Source organism: Neoarthrinium moseri (genome assembly GCF_022829205.1).
Source record: "Neoarthrinium moseri strain CBS 164.80 chromosome Unknown scaffold7_Wmoseri_CBS_16480, whole genome shotgun sequence".
In the NCBI taxonomy this organism is placed as follows: Eukaryota; Fungi; Ascomycota; class Sordariomycetes; order Amphisphaeriales; family Apiosporaceae; genus Neoarthrinium; species Neoarthrinium moseri.
The window spans coordinates 560,364-582,323 of NW_026055121.1; the positions used below are offsets into that span (position 1 = coordinate 560,364).

The 21,960-nt window shown below is 49.7% G+C and overlaps 7 protein-coding genes across 7 annotated transcripts; 6 read left to right on the forward strand and 1 right to left on the reverse strand.

Annotated features, from left to right (window-relative positions):
* Nucleotides 1–864: 864 nt before the first annotated feature.
* JN550_003118 (uncharacterized protein) lies at nt 865–2,727 on the forward strand (the record flags this gene model as incomplete). Its single annotated transcript, XM_049314487.1, has 5 exons — nt 865–1,172; nt 1,222–1,285; nt 1,334–1,930; nt 2,003–2,571; nt 2,640–2,727. 5 exons carry the CDS (start codon nt 865–867, stop codon nt 2,725–2,727), a joined length of 1,626 nt encoding a protein of 541 aa, XP_049174953.1.
* A 746-nt stretch (nt 2,728–3,473) lies between these two features.
* Nucleotides 3,474–5,066, reverse strand: JN550_003119 (uncharacterized protein; the record flags this gene model as incomplete). Its single annotated transcript, XM_049314488.1, has 3 exons — nt 3,474–4,370; nt 4,420–4,832; nt 4,880–5,066. 3 exons carry the CDS (start codon nt 5,064–5,066, stop codon nt 3,474–3,476), a joined length of 1,497 nt encoding a protein of 498 aa, XP_049174954.1.
* A 639-nt stretch (nt 5,067–5,705) lies between these two features.
* JN550_003120 (uncharacterized protein) lies at nt 5,706–7,136 on the forward strand (the record flags this gene model as incomplete). Its single annotated transcript, XM_049314489.1, has 1 exon — nt 5,706–7,136. One exon carries the CDS (start codon nt 5,706–5,708, stop codon nt 7,134–7,136), a length of 1,431 nt encoding a protein of 476 aa, XP_049174955.1.
* Nucleotides 7,137–7,583: 447 nt separating this feature from the next.
* Nucleotides 7,584–10,027, forward strand: JN550_003121 (uncharacterized protein; the record flags this gene model as incomplete). Its single annotated transcript, XM_049314490.1, has 7 exons — nt 7,584–7,662; nt 7,712–8,044; nt 8,108–8,319; nt 8,372–8,660; nt 8,708–8,792; nt 8,849–9,424; nt 9,472–10,027. The coding sequence occupies 7 exons, from the start codon at nt 7,584–7,586 to the stop codon at nt 10,025–10,027; spliced, it is 2,130 nt and encodes a 709-aa protein (XP_049174956.1).
* Nucleotides 10,028–10,262: 235 nt separating this feature from the next.
* On the forward strand, nt 10,263–12,562 carry JN550_003122 (uncharacterized protein; the record flags this gene model as incomplete). The annotated part of the gene is made up of 4 exons (XM_049314491.1): nt 10,263–10,851; nt 10,978–11,903; nt 12,072–12,263; nt 12,323–12,562. The coding sequence occupies 4 exons, from the start codon at nt 10,263–10,265 to the stop codon at nt 12,560–12,562; spliced, it is 1,947 nt and encodes a 648-aa protein (XP_049174957.1).
* A 1,238-nt stretch (nt 12,563–13,800) lies between these two features.
* On the forward strand, nt 13,801–15,705 carry JN550_003123 (uncharacterized protein; the record flags this gene model as incomplete). The annotated part of the gene is made up of 5 exons (XM_049314492.1): nt 13,801–13,860; nt 13,923–14,454; nt 14,544–15,231; nt 15,334–15,437; nt 15,515–15,705. The coding sequence occupies 5 exons, from the start codon at nt 13,801–13,803 to the stop codon at nt 15,703–15,705; spliced, it is 1,575 nt and encodes a 524-aa protein (XP_049174958.1).
* Nucleotides 15,706–18,410: 2,705 nt separating this feature from the next.
* Nucleotides 18,411–19,848, forward strand: JN550_003124 (uncharacterized protein; the record flags this gene model as incomplete). Its single annotated transcript, XM_049314493.1, has 4 exons — nt 18,411–18,601; nt 18,657–18,795; nt 18,855–19,135; nt 19,191–19,848. 4 exons carry the CDS (start codon nt 18,411–18,413, stop codon nt 19,846–19,848), a joined length of 1,269 nt encoding a protein of 422 aa, XP_049174959.1.
* Nucleotides 19,849–21,960: the final 2,112 nt, after the last annotated feature.

Here is a 21,960-nt window from a genome sequence, read left to right on the forward strand (position 1 = left end):
CCAGCTCCGATGCCCGGCGGGGTCGGAACATTGGCGGTAGACTTGTGCCGAGTTGAAGTCGGGCCATGGCCGACGCTCATTCCCCAACTACAAACCTCATGACCCGGTCCGTATTCACCGGGGTTGACCGGGTCCCTATTACCAGTGGTCCAGCCAGTAGATATTGTGATCTGGGCAAGCGATCGTCAGATCGCAGCACTTTCGACTTGGTTATGAGCTTCGGAATCCATATCGAGGTCATGCCTGACTGACCAGGGGTCTTGGCGAGGCGTCCATGCAGTGAAGCGGGTACGCTAAGTAGTATACAAAAGCCACTTTGACCACGCCAAATCCATCGAGGTCGTGCACATGTCGGATTAAATGCTTTCCACCAGTAGACGGCCATTGGTCTCATTGTCTACTGTGGTACCGTAGGAAGATCTCCAGCAGCTTGATGGTTGGCGTCTTCTCCGCTCTGAGGATCCCCACATCGACAACAACCCCCACAGGGGTTCCCCAACTCCCCCGCGCCCTTCCCCAGCCTTGAAGTCGGACACTACCCCGGGTTTGGGACCCAAGTGCTAACGAGTTGGCGTGCGCCGCATGCCACTAACAACAAGGGTATGGGCTTGCACGGTTCACCTCGACTAGCATTGCAGGGCCCACGGGGTTGGTTTTCCTGTCCAAGTGTCGACTTGAGGGTTGAGTCGCGGTTCATGACATCAGCTAGCTAATGGACGAGTCCGACGGTGACATGAATCAACAGCCGGCCAAATAGCCGTGCTCACCCGTAGAAGAACCCTGGCCGAAGTGCATATATACACCAGTCGGGCCTCGCTCGCCATGATTTGATTTTCGCGTGACCATTGAACTTCAGAAGACAAGATGTTCCAGTTGAAGAGCGTACTGCTGGGCGCCGCGCTAGTTCGCGGTGTCATGTCTGCCACGGCGCTCACAGGCGCCCCTTTGGACCTGTTTCAGGAGTCCATGTCCTTTCTAGACGACATTTATGATCCCGCTGCAGGATACATGTATGATTTCTCAAGTGGGGGCGCGCTCACACACACAACTCGTTCCTCTCCCTGGTATGCCGCTGGGCTGCTCCAGAGAAACCGGGGGGACGATAGAGAGCAGGCCATAAAGATTCTCAAAAATGTCATTGGCGATCAATATAAGGATCCATCTAGTCAATGGTAGGCTCAAAACTATTCAATGCCTCAAATAGACTAACAGCAATCCAAGGTATGGCGACTACACCAAGTTCCCAGAGACGCCAACCGTTGGGACGTCTCAGAACCCTCAAGTTGTAAGTTTCACCTCGGCAGATCTAGTCCATTCAGCTGACATTTCGTAGATATATGGGTCTTGGGACCCAAACTGGCGGTCTTTCGTTGGCGTGACTTTGATTGTCATCTACGAGGAGTTTGGTGATCTGCTAACGCAGGACATGAAAGCCCTAATCCTGGAAAGCATGTACAACAGCACAGTTGGCGACAGTTATCGGGTCGGTGGCGTCGACAACGATAACCTATACCCTTGCTACAGTAACCCCTGGCTCATGCGAACACTGGCCACGGCTTGGACTGGCCGTATGTGGAACAACACCAACATGACGGAGTCGGCCGAGACGGATGCGAAACTGGCACTCGAACTATTCAACCTCAACAACACCCTATCGGAATTTAATAGCCCAACCTACGCGAGCACTTCCCTAACCGCTGTTGCACTCTGGTCCAAATACCTGCCCGAAGATTCGCTGCTGGCCCAAAATGGCGCCCGAATGGTCAAGGAGATCTGGAACACGGTTGGCGAGATGTACCACCCAGGCTTGAAGAATATTGCTGGCCCATTTGATCGTGCTTATGGCTTTGATATGAACAAGTACGTGTCCCTGATTGGCTTGAATATTTGGGCCTTGATCGGGAAGAAGGATGCTCCGATGTATAAATTGGTAAGCTGTTACGCTCTGATGTGTCTTATTCAAAGAAGAGAATAACGGGAACATGTTGACTGACATCATCAGCCATGGGTGATGTCCCATAATAACGACTATAATACGGCACCTCTGATTGCGATTGTGGCCCCATACATGAACTCACTCGTCTCTAACGAGACTATTGCCAAGCTCAAGAGCTTTGCTGGCGAGCACACCTACAGAACCTCCGCGTACTCTCCGCCAGTTGATCTTACGCCGCGAAATATCACAGCGTGGCTAGGACCGGCGATGTCCATAGGCGCGCAGTCGTTCGATCAGACACAGGTCGGCGGCTTTGCGAATTCGACGAGCCAATGGAACCCGGCCGCCATCCAGTGGAAATTCGCTGACAGCAGTCTGGGCTACATGCATCTAGTTGGAACGGAGAAAGCGCTTCATGCGGACGTCCAACCCGGATTTCTGAATCTTACGTATCCTAAGGGCACGTCTAAAAGTAAATTTCAGTTCCGCCTCAGCCAGAATCCTCTGGGCGGAAAGCGAGACATTTGGAGTTTGGCGGACATCGAGAATATTGACATGACAGTCAGTGGTACAGTCAATACTACTGCGTCTTTTGGCTACTGCGGTCAATATGGGGGCGTTTGTGACGATGTAAAGTAAGTTGTCTCCGTTATACAAGGTCCTAAATAGGGCGACTAATACCAGCTTCTAACTTTGACACTAGTAACTTCGCTGTCTTTCTCGTAACATATCTCATGCCGGAAGGAAGTACCGAAACTCCAAATATCCAAATCAAGCTCTCATATAAATAATTAGGATTAATAATTATAATATAACGACTTACTCCACCTGCGGCCCCTTGGACGTAACTCGAGTTGAATCACGCTTATTTTTGTAGAACCGAATTACGTTAAATATAGAAGTAATTTGAGTCTTTTAACTAATTGATACACGGAATGGACCTTAACTTAATGCATGACCGAGTCTCCAGTGACGACCACGAATAAGCGGGTTTGGTTAACTGTCTAAACCACGCCTGTCCTCTTACAGAAAGCCGCGATAGGGTTTGAACTTCGGTTGATTTTCGCATTGGTTATTAAGTCGAACTTTGAATCGGCTACTAACGACAAAATCATATACAAGCTTATAATATAAGATGAGGCATTTAAGCTCCAGGTAGTGTAAGCCGCGGGATTATGCGACTTGAATCTGTTTAGGCAGCGCGCGAAGAATCGAATCAGTCCGACTAGAACAAATGATTAAGTTTCAACAATGTTCCCACTCAACCGGTCATCTTGCCTGGGACCGGCGTCAAACGTTGAAAACAAATAGGGTTCAATCCGCCATTGGTCCCATTCTATATATCATTATATACATGCAACTCAGTGAAAGTATGATATAACTCTAATAACTCTAATATCATTAAATCATTCTGTGTTATAGGTGTCTATCAGACTGCGGGAAAGTGGGATTAACGCTTTCCATGTCGCTCAAGCAGATCTATGCATCCTAGCCATGTCTATACAATCCGTATTTCGCCTCCCATTTCATTTTAGCATTATGCCAGGACTGCCTTCTTCAGCACCTGCATGAACTTCCAAACATCACTAAATGTGCAATACATTGGCACCGGTGCAACTCTGATAACATCCGGCTTGCGTTTGTCGCAAACAATGGCATTCTCGACGAGCGCATCGGCGACTTTCTCGAGGAGTCCTGCCCGTAGCAGCACGCTGAGTTGCGTCCCCCTTTGGAGCGGATCTCTTGGTGTGATCACGCGGAACGGAGGCTCAGCGCTGCTGTCACTTGCCACGATTTCATCTAGTAGGTACTCCGCGTACGCCGTCAAGACCAAAGCCTTTGATCGGAGGGAGTTCATGCTTGTCATGTTGAAAACCGAAAGAGCACCGGACAAGGCTGCAAGATCGATGGCCGAAGGGTTAGAGCATTGAAACCCGCCGGCTCCAACGGTAGGCAGGAAGTTGTTGTCCATGTTGAATCTGACAGATTTGTCGCCGCCGTACCAACCTGACAGGCGGTTGCGATATACGGGGCGTTCCGTCTCTGGGTCAGACTCGACCTTGCCGTGTCTTTCGTGTACAAATGCGCCGGCGATAGAGCCAGCGCCTGCATTCATGTACTTATATGTACACCAGCATGCAAAGTCAACATTCCAGTCGTGAAGTGACAACTCCACATTGCCGGCCGCGTGTGCGAGATCCCACCCCACGATGATACCTTTGTCCTGGGCATATTTTGTGATCCGGGGAATGTCGAAAAGTTGGCCACTGTAATATTGGATCCCAGGGAGGAGTAGAAGTGCTGTTTCCTCCGCATGTTCATCAATGGTGGCCAAAATCTTGTCCGTAGAGATGTAATAGTCATCTGGTTGGATCTGGATCATTGACTTCGATGGATCGAGTCCATGCCACCGGATTTGTGATTCAATGGCATACTGCTCACTGTTAGTCAACAGACGTTAAGGGAAAGCTTTGAAGGCTTACGTGGTCGCTGGGGAATGGCTTCCATTCCAGGATGATCTTGTGTCTCTTCTCTGATGGCTTGTAAAAGCTTGCCATCATGAGATGGAGGTTTATGGTCAATGTGTTCATGATGACGATCTCGCTGGGAAGAGAGCCCACGATGTCGGCAGACTTCTTAGCGCAATCCTCTGCCATATCCTGCCAACATACTAAAGGCGAGTTCTCCATATTTGAGAAGTGACCTCCGACTCCAATTGACGCCCATGTCTCCAGTTGGGCCTCCAAATACTTCCTTACGGCTTTGGGCTGAACTCCCAGCGAGTTTCCACAGAAGTAGATACTGGGAGTTGAATCATCCTCAGATGCCGCGCCATTGGTAGTGCCATTCAAATGACTGGTTCCATTGCCATTAGACGCTTGCTTGGCAGGAGTACCTACTCCCTGTTAGCCGAAGCTTCCGAGAAACTGCTGAATACTATACCTGGAATAGTTCCATCAAGAGCCACCTTCCTCAGGGAAGCTTTTGTGGGCAGTATAAACTGTTCGCGGAGATGCTTCAAGCTATCCTCACTATCCAAGGTCTGCGCATACTCTAGCGTGCTAGCGTTGGCCGGGAATTTTGGCGAGGCACCGGCACGAAGCCGATCGACAAGATCAGTGAATCCCATTGCGACTGGACAAAATTTCAATGTGTTGGATTGTTAAGATTTCCGCCTAAAGATTGAGACAACTCTTCTCTTGTATACAAGTTATCGGATTTTGCCTGTCGAGACTATATCCACTTTGGAAAAACGCGATTGGCCAGCTCCGTCCCGATTTGGCTCCGATATTCAAAAGTCGCTTCCGAGATCCGACACCCGCGAGCAGAGACATTTGCATACAACCCGTCCGCCTAGGAACGGAATGACAAAACGGAGTGATAGAACCGAACTTGGCTGGGATTGATCAACGTGCATTCGAAAGTTGCGAATTCCTTGGACCGAAAAGACGGTGAAAAGTGGGCGAGCCCCTATCTGTGAACCCAAGACCGAATGTTTCGACTTGGTGCTCGCATCATTAAGCTTCCGACATTACTTATCAAGACATTTTAAATGTCCTACCTCTAGACTTTGAGTTTCCGCAGAACTCATTCTTGTCCAAAGTCACCATTGTACCCCAGAATTGAGCAAGTTTTCGGTCATCGACCCCATAAACTCAAAAGGCCTGAAACCGGCTCATTCTGAGAACCGAAATCCAGCTATTTCCTTAACATTGGATCGAGTCCCAAATACTGCCTTTTATACAGTAGCGTTATCACTGCCGTCACGATGCCAGCGCGTACAGATTCCCCTCCACCTCCGCGGTCGGTCATGGAGACTTTGGCGCAAAAATACGACGTCACAAGGAATGGATTTCTTCCGCACTCAGCGCCCGTCAAACGTCTTAGCATGCACTACGCGACTTGGGAACTTCTGGCGCAATGCCTACCGGAGCTTCTAAAAGAACGGTGTCTGCGAGGGGTGGTGGATGGGATGAAAGTACTTTCGGTCGACAACCTGACATCCGAGGAAGAATGGCAGCGAGCATATGTGATTCTAACCTTCCTGGCACATGGATACATCTGGGGCGGCAAGAAGCCATCCGAGGTATGCAAATCCTTGAAATCAGATGCCAGTAGGGTATACGTTAACCTGATGCAGGTGCTTCCACCACAAATAGCTGTCCCATTGTTACAAGTCTCAGAACACTTCGATCTTCCACCAACAGCGACATATGCAGGCTTAGTCCTGTGGAACTTCCAGAGTACGAGCACTGACTTCAGTGATCCCGACTCACTGAAGGCTATAACAACTTTCACCGGCACAGAAGATGAGTCATGGTTCTACATGGTCTCAGTAGCACTAGAAGCCCAGACCGCTTATGTCATACCAATCATGGTGCAGGCAATCGAAGCGATCGAGCGCCGCGACTACGAAACAATGTCAGTAGGGTTGGAAGAAATGATCAACAGTATCAAGGAGATGGATGCATTGTTGACGAGGATGTACGAAAAGTGTGAACCGGCGACGTTTTACCATGATATTCGGCCATTGCTGGCCGGAAGCATGAATATGGAGAAAGCGGGACTGCCAAACGGAGTGTTCTACGACGAAGGCGATGGAAAGGGGTCATGGAGGAAGTTGATGGGCGGCAGCAATGGCCAAAGTTCAACGATCCAATTCCTGGATATCGTCCTCGGCGTTGTCCACACTGGTGGTGCCGAGAACGCAACTTGCCCAGTATCTGGCGTTCGAGGAGATGCAAGTACGACGGGCTGCCCTATTTCTGCCTCGAAAGAACGCCAGGTGGGATACCACGAGCAGGTTCGAGCCTACATGCCCCAAGGCCACCGGAACTTCTTGAAGAATCTCTCTCGCATGGGCAGTCTGCAGGAATTCGCTATGTCGGATCATCCGGGCGCTGAACACGCACGGCTCCGCGGACTGCATGAGGAAGCCTGCCGGACGATGGGCGACTTCAGAAAGAAGCATATCCAGATTGTCACCCGGTATATCATCATCCCCAAGACCAAACAACCCACCGATAAGAAGGTGCGTAACCTTGCGACGGCGTCCTCTGAGTCCAGCGATACGTCGGAGTTGAAAGGCACCGGTGGCACATCCTTGGCAAAGTTTCTGGCACAGTCACGAGACGAGACATACATGGCGGGATGCATGACGCGTGAAGAGTCTCGCGTTGATCCGAAGGGGAAGGAGTGATGCAATGTGCTTGGCATCCGAGCATTGCAATACAGGCGTATATTTGCATTCCCAAGGCGTTTTTGACCCCGGTTCCATTGCATAGTGCAAGCGAGCAGCATTCCATAGAGCGTTCCCTTCTTGATAGATTCACATAATACCAAGCCTAATTGCACAACAGAAATTACTTCATGTGGTGATCTCATCGCCGATTACCTGCTCATGTGATGCTCAGGCGAGTGGAGTGAGGTCAGTTCTAGTCTCCGCGGATGAGAGAATTCAGGATTTTTAGCGTTGAGGATTCCGAGACCCGAACTTCCGAAGTCCGGACGGCCCACGACTGAATTTGTTTCCTAAATGGCGCGCATCCCGACGGTCAACGGATCTCATTATTGACTCTTCTACTGTCGCAAAGTGTTTCGGAACCTTTGAGAGGGGACAGGGTCAGCTACAGACGGCTGCCCAATGATGGAGCACTCCCCACGGGACACGCAATATGTGCGGGTGCGGGTAGCGAACGCCTGCGACTCCTGCAAAGTCCGAAAAGGTGCGCTGCCCCCTATCCGCTTCCGACTGACGTGCTGACGGGAACCCAGTGAAATGTGACGGCAAACTGCCCTGTAGCTACTGTAGCCGACACAAGAAGGCTCACCTGTGCCACTTCACGCCTCAGCGGCGGCGCCGTACCACCGCCCCGGCGTCTCCGTCATCCGTGCAGAACCCCTCCCCAGGTTCCGTGCGGCCATCCGCTCGGCCCGAGACGCCAACGGACCAACAACATTCGTCGTCGACGTCAGCTCCGACGCCCACCGTTGCAACGGCCCCAACGGCGCGCGTTGCAGGGCCTCTGCACAGCGATGCTTCTGCAGAGGAAGAAGCCGAAGTCCCTAGGGATGCGAGGCTATTGTACGATGCGCAAGGAAAGCTGAGTACGGCAGAGACCCCGTGCAGCCGAAAGCATATATCTCAAGATTGCTGATCCCGTTGTATAGTCTTCATTGGCGATTGCGCGCCCCTGTCGTTCTTCCAAACAGTGAGACAGCTTGTCCTCTCGCGGATTGACCCGCATGCATTCGCCTCACAAACCGGTCGCATGCCTGTGCTTCAGAACGCACATCCAAGCCATGCTGTCCACCCTGGTGGCCAGGAACCTTTTGTCGATGCTAGTAACATCCAGTCCATCGTTGACAAGTATCTTGCGGTGGTGAGTTCCTTCATGGTGAAGTGTGTTGTATTTAGTTTGACTAAGCCTCTAGACCTCTGGGTTGGTGGACCTATTCAGCACAGTTCGACTTGCCGATGACATATCCGCTTGGGCACCCAACAGGGGCAACGATCTCAACGCCGCCGTCCACTACCTCGTATTGGCCATTGGACTTCAGAGCGTTGACGATTCTCTAGCCTCCGCCTACTTCGAGCATGCTAAGGTGCTTGCTCTAGCAACACTGGGGAGTGAATTGAGTGTCGGTACAGTCCAAGCCTTCACACTTATTACCATATATATGCTCCGGGCTTGTCAAATCACCGGGGCATTCCTGTTCTTCGGTAAGTTGGTTCTTACCAAAAGTGGTCACATTGGTTAACGGACAAAGGGATTGCGGTACGAGCCGTATATTCCATTGGTGCACACAGGACGGAGGTGAACTCGAGATTTGGCCCAGAGATTCAGAAGCATAGGTAGGCCCCTGACGAACGCCACCATGCTAGGCCAATGTCGGATCTAACTTCTCAAGGGACCGATTATGGAAGAGCGTAAGAATCATCGACCTCTTCCTCAGCATTTCCATGGGACGACCGCCAGCCACCTCTGATGTTGATTGCACAGTACCTTATCGCGTCACAGATGAGGCGGGCCGGGAGCCCTCCGATATACTCAACGCATCAGTCCAGGTGCTTTTGATCATTGAGAGGATTGTTCTCGAGGTGTACTCGCGGAAGAAGATTTCAATGCAGCTCACCGAAGGGATCTCCCGTCAGCTGCGGGGCTGGTCCACGCGCTGGTTGGCCGAGCTGAAGAGCATCATCGCCAATCCCCATGAGCACGGAGATGAAAGAAAGATCATCGGGGCTTGCCATGTGCTCTGTTCGTACTACTATGCAGTCATGCTGGTATCTCGACCGTTTCTTATGTATGAGATGGTCAAGAGGCTTCCGGAAAGCCCTTCCAGGGTCGAAGCGAGTCGTGACAATGGTAGCTCCAGCCGCTCAAAACTGGCCAATGCATGCATAGACGCGGGCAGTCTCATGATCGAGTCTGTCTCAGATCTAGTTCAACTCGGTCTTGTGGATGGATGCATGCCCCTGATTGTGTGAGTAGCTCCTGGAAGCCCAACCCGTCTCATCGCTGATTTGGCAGGTCGTGGATGTTTACGGCATCCCTTGTTGTGGGCGTCGGACTGCTGGGCGACTTCGGTCGTATCTTGGAGAAGGATATTCGCATGTCGATTTATGCACTCGAATACTTTGCCCGACACGATGCTCATGCCATGCAGTACTCGCTCATCATCAACTCGCTGTACTCGAGCGCGACTGACTATCTCGAACGAAAAGAGAGATATGAGAGACTGCAGATTTCTGAGAGTTCTTCACAACTTTTCGGCTTGACCCCCAGGCAACCGCGCGAGGCGTCAAACATCGCGTCAAGACAAAGCCAGGGCAACTTTCAGGCACCCAGCACCAGCCAGACGCCTGCAGCGCCTACTGAGGCAGCTGATGGTAACCGCGAGCTCGGGAGTTCCTTTTTTGACGACCTTGACCCTTCCATCTTTTCCTTCACCCATTCTTCATCCCACACACCCGAGCTGCCGGTAGTCAACGGCACATCGCAGAACTCCGACCAGGTCTTTGGTGCACTCAACCTTTTCCCACTGTTGGACGAGGGCGGGCATATCGACCTAGCTCATTATTTATAATCTTGGGCTGTCTTTGTGGCTCTTTCGCAAACGATCCACGATTCGCCTCGTTTGGTCATATCCTTGAACTGGCTGCAAATAACTTCCTGCCACCTGTTTGTAAGTGCGTCTACACTGTATTTTCTTCCCTCCCCACACTGCCGGTGGCTAAATAAATCCGTCCGACAGTTTTTAGTAGGACAAGGCTCAAGAAACTAGGCTGACGATAGCGCATTCGGCCACGACCACCTCGAATATGGCGGTCTCCGAAAACCTGGCGGCTGTGCCTATGTCGCAGATTGCCAAAACCGCAGCGGTTCTTGAATCTTCTGAGCATCGAGACATGCTTGATGTCATCGACACGCTTCGCTCGCAGGGTATATCTCGTTATGTCGACTTGCCTCAGATTATCGTCTGTGGTGATCAGTCTTCCGGCAAGAGCTCTGTCCTGGAGGCCATCTCGCGAGTAGATTTTCCCACCAAGGACGGTCTCTGCACCCGGTTCGCTACTGAACTGATCCTGCGTCGCAGCGAGACCGAAGACCTACGAATCTACATTGTTCCTGGCCCTGACCGCAATGACAAGGAGAAAGAGAGTCTGTCATCTGTTCGCTTTATGGCGGATTTCAGCTCTATTGGTGACGCTATCGAGCAGGCCAAGTCGTCCATGGAGGCTGCTGGTAACCAAGGCACCAACTTCTTTAGTGACACTCTTCGCGTCGAAATATCAGGTCCGGATCAGCCTCATCTCACAATGGTGGATCTTCCTGGTCTCTTCCTGGCCTCCAACAAGGCGCAGTCGTATTCCGATGCCGAAATGGTCAAAAAGATGGTCCTTTCCTACAGTATGTATATTTGCAAATTTTTGGGGCCCCCCTCGACGCACTAGGAGCTCCAGAGAGTAGCGTCTTAGAAGCCTTTAACCATATAGACAAATCCAGTGGGGAAAATACTAACTCCCATTACTACAGTGAAGAAACCACGAAGCATCATCCTCGCTGTTGTGTCCGCCAGTAATGAGTTTGTCCTCCAACAAGTCACCCAACTTGCTCGCGAGATCGATCCTAGTGGCAAACGAACACTTGGCCTGATCACCAAGCCTGACAAACTTGACCAGGGTTCCGAGACCGAACAGTACTATGTGCAGCTTGCCCAGAACACAAACGTGAAGCTCACCCTCGGCTGGCATGTCCTACGCAACCGGAGCTATGCGGAAAGCATGGCCACCTCGCGGGAGCGTGACAATCGAGAAGCATCCTTCTTTCAGGGCGCACCTTGGGATGCTCTGCCTACCGGACATAAGGGTATTGCGGCTCTGAGGTCGCGACTGAGCACAATCCTCCGAGACCAAATCTTATCACAGCTTCCTAGCGTTATCTCCGATGTCAAGACCGGTCTTAAGGAATCCGAGACGCAGCTCGATCGGCTAGGCAGTGCACGCGCGACCATTACCGATCAACGTTCATACTTGCTAATGTGCAGTCAGGAGTTCACCTCGCTCATTCGCCAAGCCACTGAAGGACACTATTTCCACACCTTCTTCCAGGGTAAACTTGGTGAGACCATGGACGCAACCCGCCTACGAGCTGTTGTACAGCAGAGATTGACACACTTCGCTACCCACATGCAAACCAATGGCAAAAAGGAGCAAATCATTGATGCCCGTGAATCTGATGAAATGCAGCAGGGTCAGATCAGCCGCTCTTTCTACCTTGACAAAGTTCGTTTTATCATGGAGAATTGCCGCGGCAAGGAACTCGCAGGCATGTTTAATCCTGCAGTCGTTTCCCAGCTATTCCGCCAACAGTCTGAACCTTGGGAGGCGATCGCCCAAACAGCAATGAAGGATATTGTCGCATCTGCTCAAGCTACAGTCGATGCTGCCCTGAGCGCAACCGTTAGTGGACCTGTCAAGGAGCGCATCCATTCGCAACTCATTGAGTCAGCCATGGAGCGCCTCGGCAAGGAATTGAATGACAAAATCGATGGACTTCTAGAACCCCACAAATACTGTCATCCTATCACCTATAATCACTACTTGACAGACAACGTCCAGAAGGCATAGACGGAACGTTTCAGGGACTCCATCGAAAGCGCCTTGCGCGCCGCCATCCCGAACATCAATTTCAGCAATGGTCCGCAGCCACTTCTTGTTGACCCGCGGGCACTCTTGAACAATATTGCAGCCGAATCAGAACCCAGCATGGACAAATACACTTGCCAGCTTGCTGTCGACACAATGGAAGCTTACTACAAGGTACGCGATCAACCAAACCGCGCCCGTACCTCCACTTGCTAATATCCAATCTTTGGTAGGTCGCGCTGAAGAAATTCATTGATGATTTTAGTGTCGATGCTGTGGAAATGTGTCTCATCAAGAAGCTTCCCGGCGTCTTTTCTCTCGAGGTTGTCTCTCGCCTTGACGATGCAGACATTTTACGCCTCGCCTCCGAGAGTGATTCGGCCATTGAACAGCGGGAGGAGTTACTCGAGAAGAAGAAGGTGCTGGAGTCTGCCCTCGAGGCTTTGCACCGCATTTCCGTTGTCCGTAGCTAGGCTCTCCATCTCTGGCCCTTAATCTGTGCCGACATATGATGGCGTGCTTCAAGGTAGCATGCCCCATCTCGTGGAGCCTAGCTCTGTCCGTTAGCCGTAATGCAAGCTGGTACCACTCCCATTATCCCACGACTTCGTGGGGTCAATGCTGGGATAATTTGATATGCAGAACCATTGCGACAAAGTAGTCAGTGTTTCGATCCGTGCTAGGGCAATATCAAGCCCGAGGTGATTTGCTCCGCAACTGCAGATATTATGGCCCTGTTGAGGTCCCAAAGCATTGGAAAACGCAGAAGGATATCCGTGTGATGCTAATATACGTAAATGAAAGCCCTGCCCACGATCCGCAGTCTTCAGGATGGTACGATTGTGGCTTTCCACACAACTATCGCCAGGTTATTTCCGCTAGCCAACATGAGTGCAGTATCTGTACCTTGGATTTACTGGAATTGGTGTTTACACCAGCCTTTTCTCTTCGGGGTCTCTGATTAGGAATAATCCTGCCAGGTAGCCAAGACCACCGCCACGGTTAACTGTGATATGTGCCTTTCAAAGAGCTGTAGTATGGTGAGCTCGGGCTGGTGAGACGTGGTATAGAATTGTGGCTGAGAAATGGTGGCTGTGCTTTTTCGCGTGTTATTTATTTAATTTCCTTCCTTTTTATAGAATTTAATATACCATCGCACTTTTTGCCTTTATTTTATAACTATTCGGTTTAGCGACCGTCGATTTATACGTCTATTTTAATTATACGAATAATATACGTTCAATTCGTCGGTATTAACGAGGAGAACTGCGTTAATTGAGGTTGTGTTATTTAGGGAATATGGCCCAGGAGCACCACTCCAGTTTAATGGCTTGTCACTTGTATTATGCGGTATTTTCCTTCAGTATACAGCGTTTCCATTGCGATGCCAGACATGTACCGATGATTTACAAGGGCGGGGATGCTTTGACCTTTGAAAATCTCGAGGACAAGGCGGGTTCCGAAACCGTTCGACTGAACAAGGAAATACGTCTTTTCTGACATCCTAGTGTTCCTTATATTAGGTCAATTTCACAGGAGTTCTTTCTTAGCATTCTTGATGCACTTGACTCGACTTTCCGTGGCCTTGCTGTGGCGCTCTTGTACGTTGGCACCTCGTACACAACAATTTTCAGAAATAAATGTTATTTTATTGAAGGGCTTGAAGAGCTGAAATTTTTCATTATAATGGATGATTTGGACCATATCGCGCATGCGAATTCTCAATGGCAGTGTCGACCATGGCACGGATGGGACGACCCTTGCCCGGACGGTAAGGGGCGCAACGTTCTCATCTTTTTGAAGGATTGTCCAGAAGATCTTGACCAAACACAGGCGCTAGTTGCGGCGGAACTCCGTAAATTAGAGGCCCCAAGAGATTTTATTGGAAATATCTTCGACCACGAAAAGAACGGTCGTGCCCTTTATGGGAACCAGGCAGCACGAGAAATCTTCGGGGAGCTGGACGACCTAATCAGTCTCGCCAGATCGTTCAAGCAGAATTTTGAGATCGAAGATGACAATCAAGACTGGTTTAAAGAGATGGTGAAGAAAGAATTTCAACATAATCCTAACTACCAGGACCATTCTAAGAAAGAAATACTCCAGCATTTGTTTCAATGGTCGCGACTATGGCATGGTGCCCGAGACCGAGCGCTTCAGCATTGCACTACGCGCAATCCTATCTTTTTTGGGGCGTACGGTAATAATCCATATTATGATGGACGTGGCGCGCCTGCAAACGTAGTATTGCATGAAGCTCGACTAGAGGAGGATGCGGTGCTAGCACATTTTCACCTGAACCAAAGCCTCGAGCACCATTTTCAGCATGCATATGGTATGGACAAAAGCGACGTTCTTGCGCTCAGTATGTTGGTATCCTGTCCCACTCGTAAAGACAATAGAGTTCTGTGTTCATAGAGTCATTCAAAAGAACAGTGGCTAATTTGGATGTAGTGAACGCACGCCAGGATGCCTCGTCGCGCGCGTCCATGTCACGCGGTGCGTACATTTTTACATGGCTGGCGAGTTACATTAACGAATTTGCATCTATTCGGCAACTGGCTCATCATACCGTATGGAAAAGGGCCACGGGTATCGTCGGTCAAAATCGAATTCGATTCTATCGGAACAGAGTACCAATAGAGCAGCCGTCGCATGACGCATATAGGGCTTTCGTCGCAACGACTAATTCGTTGGTCAAAGATTACAACAATCACCATTGCATAAACAGAACCACCTTCGATATCCTTAGGAACCAAATCTTGGACCTAAATCGACAAGTGCGGACGACCCGAATATTGAAGGTTGACGGGGTAAACGCCACTCCAGTACCCCCTAATACGTCCCTGGACGTTCAAATTCAGTCGAGACTGGATCATTTCCCGGCAGAGACAGCATCTAGAAACATCAATCATCCACCTGCTCGACTATACTGCGACACGACAAATTGGCCACCGCCTCAGCCACCGCATGACCACGATGACGATGATGATGACGATAACGATGACGGAGCGGACGGCGGGAATGGTCCCGTCACGCCTGCGCCTGACCCAAATACGAGCAATGCGGGAAGCAGAGCTGTTGCTGGCCAGATTAGCACCACCACACCCACAACGGAGAATCGTCGAATTTTCCGTCCACCGTAAGTATTTCTCTAACACTTCTTGTAGGCGATTATACAGCCTTGCTACAGGGGCATCGCAAACTCAATATTTGACGGGCACTGAACCGCGTAATCATTTAGCAAGCGACAGAATAGGACGACGCCTGACACTTCTGCCACTCTGAACAGCCCCCCACAGACTTCGAGCACTCCAACTCCAAGTAGAAAGAGGACCAGAACAGCAGGTAAGACGAGCCTCACAGTAGCTCAAGTTTTTGAGCTTCTATATTTGCGAGGCATACTGACAAACCTTGTGAAGCAGGGACAGATACCGCTCTGGGCCAGCTAGTATCCGGCGTGGTCAAGGGACTGTATAGGATGACCTTTACCGGTCCCGGCGATAATGGTGCACCCCCGGTGGTGGTTGAAGTCACAGGGCGTGAAATCACCGGAACACCGTCCGGGGCGTGCAAGAGACGCAAAGTAGATCCTGCCGATAATATGGGTTCTTAGCCTACAGGTCGCAACTGTGCTTTCCGTGGTGACGGTTAGCTTTCCTGATATCCCAGGCCACAAATAGAAAGTAGACAAGTCGAATTTTCGAATTTGAAACAGTGAAAATAATACATGCATTCGGGCAGGGTTATCAGGGGCCATGCTGGACAAACTTGTATCTGGTGGTCTCGAAAAGGGCTGCTAGTTTTGGGCCTGATTCGTCAATTGCTTCACCCTAAGAAGATTCCCCCCTCTCCCCCAATATCTGAGTACATCCACACTTTGAGACTTTTCTCAGAGAATCCGCCAACTAAATTTCCATCGTCTCTAAAGAAGAACTAGAGAACGACCCATGGTGCCCTAAAGTAGCCTCACGTCTAAGAGGACTTCTCTAATAACCTTAGAAACCATATCGATCTCTCGAAGGGTCACCAAAAGCCTTTCTACTTCATCAAAGCATAGTGGTGGTAGAGAGTGCCATAGCCCATCTAGATTCCATAAGCTTCAAGTCTCAAGTGCTGCATCTACGAATGAGTCGATCAAGACACAGCATCGTGAGATTCATTGACATGCGGAGCAGCAGTGCGCTGTGTAGTCTGGTTCCGCATAATTAATGATGCACTTGCGAACTGGATGACAAGTGCCAGCTGACCTCTCAAAACACTCATTTTATCAACACGAATACGAGTACTTAGTTAAAATTACATCCAGAAGCTCTAAGACCTAGGCGCCTGCTTCCATGAACTGAACAACAACGGAGTTCGTGGGCCATGTACTCGTGTCGATGAAGCCTAGTCTTCCTAAAACACACGTCTGGTGAAAATTGGTAGCTTCAAGCTCTATGCTGAGGTCTTCTTCGATGGCCACAAATCCTTCACAATGAAAGCTACATGCACAATGTATTTGTTGAACGTGAGTTTCGTTTATAGCGACCTTTGCTGCTGGTAGGGTATTCTAGACGTCGACTGATGTCATGAAAGGAGTATGATGTGTCTAAAGCCTCGGTGATGAAATGAATTCTCTATGCCTTTTATTAAACAAAGAACCAGTCGCGGTCACGGAAGCATGGTTCTTATGTGCGGCGGCTTGTGTGAAAGGAATAAGGGATCAATGTTGCATATCTCACTACTGGCGATGAGAAAAGGTTGCTGTCATCGAGGGTCTCTCTTATAATCAAAGATCCCGCCTATCGGAAAAGGTCAAACAACATGAGGCATTATGTATTGAACTGGAGTGGTGCTCCTGGGCCATATTCCCCAAGTAACACAACCTCAGCCAACGCAGTCCTCCTCGTCAGTGTCGACGAATTGAACGTACATTGTTCGTATAGTCAAAATAGACGTGTAAATCGACGGTCGCCAAACCGGATAGTCGTAAAATGAAGGCAAAAAGTGCGATGGTGTATTAAATTCTACGGAAAGGAAGGAAATTAAATAAGTGAAACGCGAAAAAGCACAGCCACTATTTCTCAGCCACAATTCTATACCACGTCTCACCAGCCCGAGCTCAGTATTTATACCTTCCACAAGTGAGCTCTTTATCAACCTATTAGTTTTTTGTCGGCAGTTAGGTCAATTCATAACACTAATTTGATAGATTGTATTGCCGCTCATGCGAAGGCTCTGACTTCACACGGCTCCGGAACGTTTTAGACCTCGTATACGAGTGCGTATCATACAATTTGGTATAGCCAGCGAGCATCCTTGGGCTACCCAAGGGGTGCAAGCTAGCTATGCATGCTGTAGAGCGTTCAAACCGTCGCGTGGCATACCAGGGGACAGAACGTTGTTTGCAGCCGGAAAAATCTCTTGCCCATTCCCAAATATACTGAATGGCAATTCAATGCGAGTTTCATTAGCAAACTTCCAGCTCTTCAGGTGGACTCGTTGTGTACTAGCACGTCGCGACCCTTGAGGCGGACGTAACCGAGCTAGACCAGCTCAGGAACGAGGGCCAGAACGCCAGAATCCACACGCCCAACGCCTCCACATTCTAACTACCGCGTTTTGCGGAGTTCAATAAAATTGCCGGTAAGCTAGTCCACGCCCCACGGTCGGCTCTGGAACACCAACTTGGATTAAATAGAAATCAACGTAGGGATAACTGATACCTATCAGAAGGTCAAGTCCTTCGTTCAACAACTAGGAACATTTCCTTTCTTGTAACTGGTGTTTTTATGGAAGACTGCCCAATTCATAGTTGATTGGAAGCATGGAGTTTCGGTGAGAATAAGGTGAGAGTTATTGCAGGTCCGACCCCCGGGAGGGGGCCACGTAACGCAGAGTTCGACGTCAGATCTAGAACTTCTAGGACCTTATTGGATGGATCCAGGCTGTACTCTCTTCTCCTACTAGCGATCGCCACGCCAAGATTCAGGGGTAGCTGAGAGCTGAAATGGGATCAGCGTCCTTAAAGAGCAGAGAGCCTCCATTAATCCCAAAGGCATAGTTGCAAAAAAGGTCAGCTGAAAGGTGGATAGATTGCTTACTTCTTCGAGGCTGCCCAAGACCGAAATCTTCAATAGATTCAAAAGCCATGCTTCCATTACGTGTTGTTGATAGTTCTGGGCCTTGATGGACCATACCTGGAAATAGTGGCCTGGTGAATATAACGTATAAAAACTTGCTCTTCCTCAATGTGATCATAGTTTCACATCAGCCAAAGTAGATTCGAACTGTGGTATCACGCCTTGTCCTGTGTGTCGAATCTCCAGAGTCGAAAACATGCGATTCTTTACATCCCCTGCCCTTTTGCTACCGTTAGCAGTGTCTGCTGCGCCAACAAGCAGCTCTGCAAATGTCTTGCTGAATGAATTGTTCTGCAAAGTCAATGTAGTAGTGATATCAGCACTCAAAAAAGATGCTGCAGCAACTTCTTACTGTTCAAGCTATCTGTCGATACCCACTTTGACCTAGTGAGTACACATTTTACGATGACCACTATCTGAAATTTGACTAAGTAGTTTGCAGTACGGCGACGGCTACAGCGACACCTTCGAGCGTATACACCACAACCCCGACAACAATTACCGGCGATGCAACGACGGCCACAACTACGTCCACGGCCACGACAACTACCGACATTACCACGACCGAGACCGTAACCGAGGTACGTATATCTCGCCATGTAAGGCAAAGCAATGCCCGTTCTAACGATCTGCTTGATAGACTATCACGGATATCACAACCTTGACCACGTCGACTTCAACTTTAACTTGCCTGAATAGCGCCTATACGGCTTCCACTCCGGTTGGAACCATACTGAAACGCGGCGTTGTTGCATCAAAGCCGACTTGCCTTCCCACCACCTGGGCTTCAGCTGCTGTATCTACCGCCTGCTCGTGCCTGTCCATTCCGACGCCATCCACTACTACGACTGTGACTCAGACTCTTGTGCCGGGAACAATCACCGTTACTTCAACCGATGTCCTGACACCAATTGTCACCGCGTGAGTGCAAAAAGTTTCTGGCTGAAAGTCTCGACTACTGACAGCCGCATTATAGCACTGAGACAACCACATCTACAGTAACAAATACACAAACGGAAACAATCACAACTCAGTCCACAACGACCCTTACTGCCTACGCAGAGGCAACAACTATTGCGTCGAACGGTATAGCCTACAGCAAGTTTACGCACTCCTATAATGCAGACTCGAGCAGCAGCGGCTTCACCTCGACTGCCTTCAAGTCCTTGACAGCTGACTGGACTGGTTCTCTCCAATCGCTGTCCTTCAGCACTCCGAACTGGCCGGGTGGCTCACAGTACCTTACGCTTTCTGACCATGCCGCTTTCCTCGAGACGCAGGCCGCGCTGCTCCTGCAGGGCTTCTTCATTGCCCAGCAGAGCGGAACTTATACCTTCTACAGCTCGCGGGATTACATTGACAACTGGGGTTACCTCTGGACCGGCGACGCAGCATACAGCTCTTGGGACGATACTAATACGGCTTTCCAAGCTAGCCGTACTGGTGCTGGGTACTATGGAGGGTCTTCCAGTGTTACGTTGAATGCTGGCGATGCTATTCCGCTGACGTGGCTCTGGGCTAATGGAGGTGGTGTTGCACGCAGTTACTTCATGATCACTGCTCCTGATGGAACAAGCACTACGGACTCTACTGGATACTTTGTCCAAGCATGCAGTTCTAGCGTCTTTTCCTAGATGTAACAGCATAGTTTTGGGGACTCGCAGGAACAATGTTGTCCATAATCATTAAGGATTTGGGTTCTCAGGCGGAACGAGCATAGGTAGTAATACCAAATAGAGAATTCAAACAGGATGTCTTCCCAACTTCGCAGTGCCTCTAGAGGGGTGATATGATGCAGATAGCGCGTTGGGACAAAGGATTCTTTGACCTGCAGAAAGCGGCCGACGTGCAGTTACAGCCTTTCCCAATCTGGTGTTATTCCGACAACAAGGGTCAGTTTCGGGACCGATAATATTCCAGTCTCTTTGGAATAACAGGCAGTGGGTTTCTATCTCCCCTCTCATCCTGAGTGTGATTTTCACGTATGTCCCTCTTGAACCAGTCGCCGCGATGAAATCGGGTGACTGGGGGCACATACGGTGGTTTAGTATATGGCAAGTTTAATAAATTAGGAACAAGTTAATCTGCAAGCCATCGAATTTGGCCGAACTTTCCCACCCGAGATACCAGATGCAACACAAATCAATATGAACGTGATTAGTGTACTGACGACCCTTTCCCAAAGTCAAAGCTCATTCTTGTATCCCTCTACAATGGAGCAATCTAGGAGGTAGGCTGGATGATGATCCTCCTGCAAAATTTCCGATTGTGGACATGATGGGATTCAATAATCAATCCTGTCAGATTCGGCTAGAATTTCGTAAGAAGTTACTAGCTCTGTAGTAGTAGTGAAACTGAACAAGAGCCAATACAAACATCACAATAGTTGGTTTCTACGTAATTAAGACAAGATTGCTGTAACTTTCCGCCATGGATTGAACCAGTGTAGTACGCAACGGTTGGGTTTGTTACGGATATGAGAGCTAATTGGCATCTCGATACTTAGATTCAGCATGCTGAATCAGATATTGCCTTGTATGTCAGATCATCACTGAGATCCGATTTTCTGCAGAGCAGATCTTCGGATAATACTAGCATACGCTTGGTCATATTGTTACTTTCCGCTGGGGGCGGATCTTTCATGCCAAACCGGAGTCGACTGGGTCCTACACAGGATTGTCAACTGCAGAAGATCTCGACGAAAACGGCTGGTTAAATAGATAACGTTGAACGATCAATATACAGCAAAGACCAACGTACTGTCAATTTCGTAGACGGCGCATGAGGCGCTCGAAGCTCACCAGAAACTTAAGGTTGGAGGATTATTCGACAGCGACATGAAGTTTTTTCTCTCTTGTGCGGAGGCAAATCCTTCTGCATGGATAAATAGACGGAATGGCATGGACCACTTGCTGGGAATTCGCTCAACAAACATCGTACCGCTTTTCCCCATTGCTATTTAGACAACTTCCTCGCAATGCCTTTTATCATCTGGGGTTTACTTTTGAAAAAGAACATGATGGATTGTCGTGTGTACTAATTTAGCTTCATCCGTAGCTTTGCAAAACACGGATCGGACATGGCTCCAAAGCTTGGCATCTCGCCACGTCAAGAAGGCTACATTGGGAATCTTTCCCGAGCAACTTTTGTTGACCGAACAAGCCTGCCAGGACCGAGACCCGGCAAAATTTTCATCATCCTTGACCGTGCAACACGTCAGAAGCCTGGCCTTCAATCTCAGCTCATGCCAGCGTAGCAATCCGTCCTGCCTTGCAGCTGCGCGTCTAGACGAAGCGCCCGGTGAGTGCATTGAAATCTACGTGACTGACAGGTACGATCGCCCGGGTGGATCAGGATGAAGCCCCCATGAAAGGCCTGCTCGACTGCACTTGTTACAGTGCCGAGCCAGTCAGGGACGGCGCGGAACATGCCCGGTTGTCCAAGTGGGAGGGATGCCATGGGATACTACCTATCCTAGCTCTCCCTCCAGCACGGGCGGGCTATACCGGACGCACTGCGGCATTGTGTGCGTTGGTCAACCAGGGCAGCCTACCTAAGCGGCCGGAAGCGAGTGTGACATTCCTCGGTCCAATGATGTGCAGCCTTGAGCTGCGGGAGCATCCTATTGGACGGAGCTGGTGCCTAGTACTGATGCTGTCAAGTGAATGTATCTCTCAAACATCCCCTCATTGCCGGCTCGACGACGGCCTAATGGCTGATGCTTGTACGATATATGAACATTCATA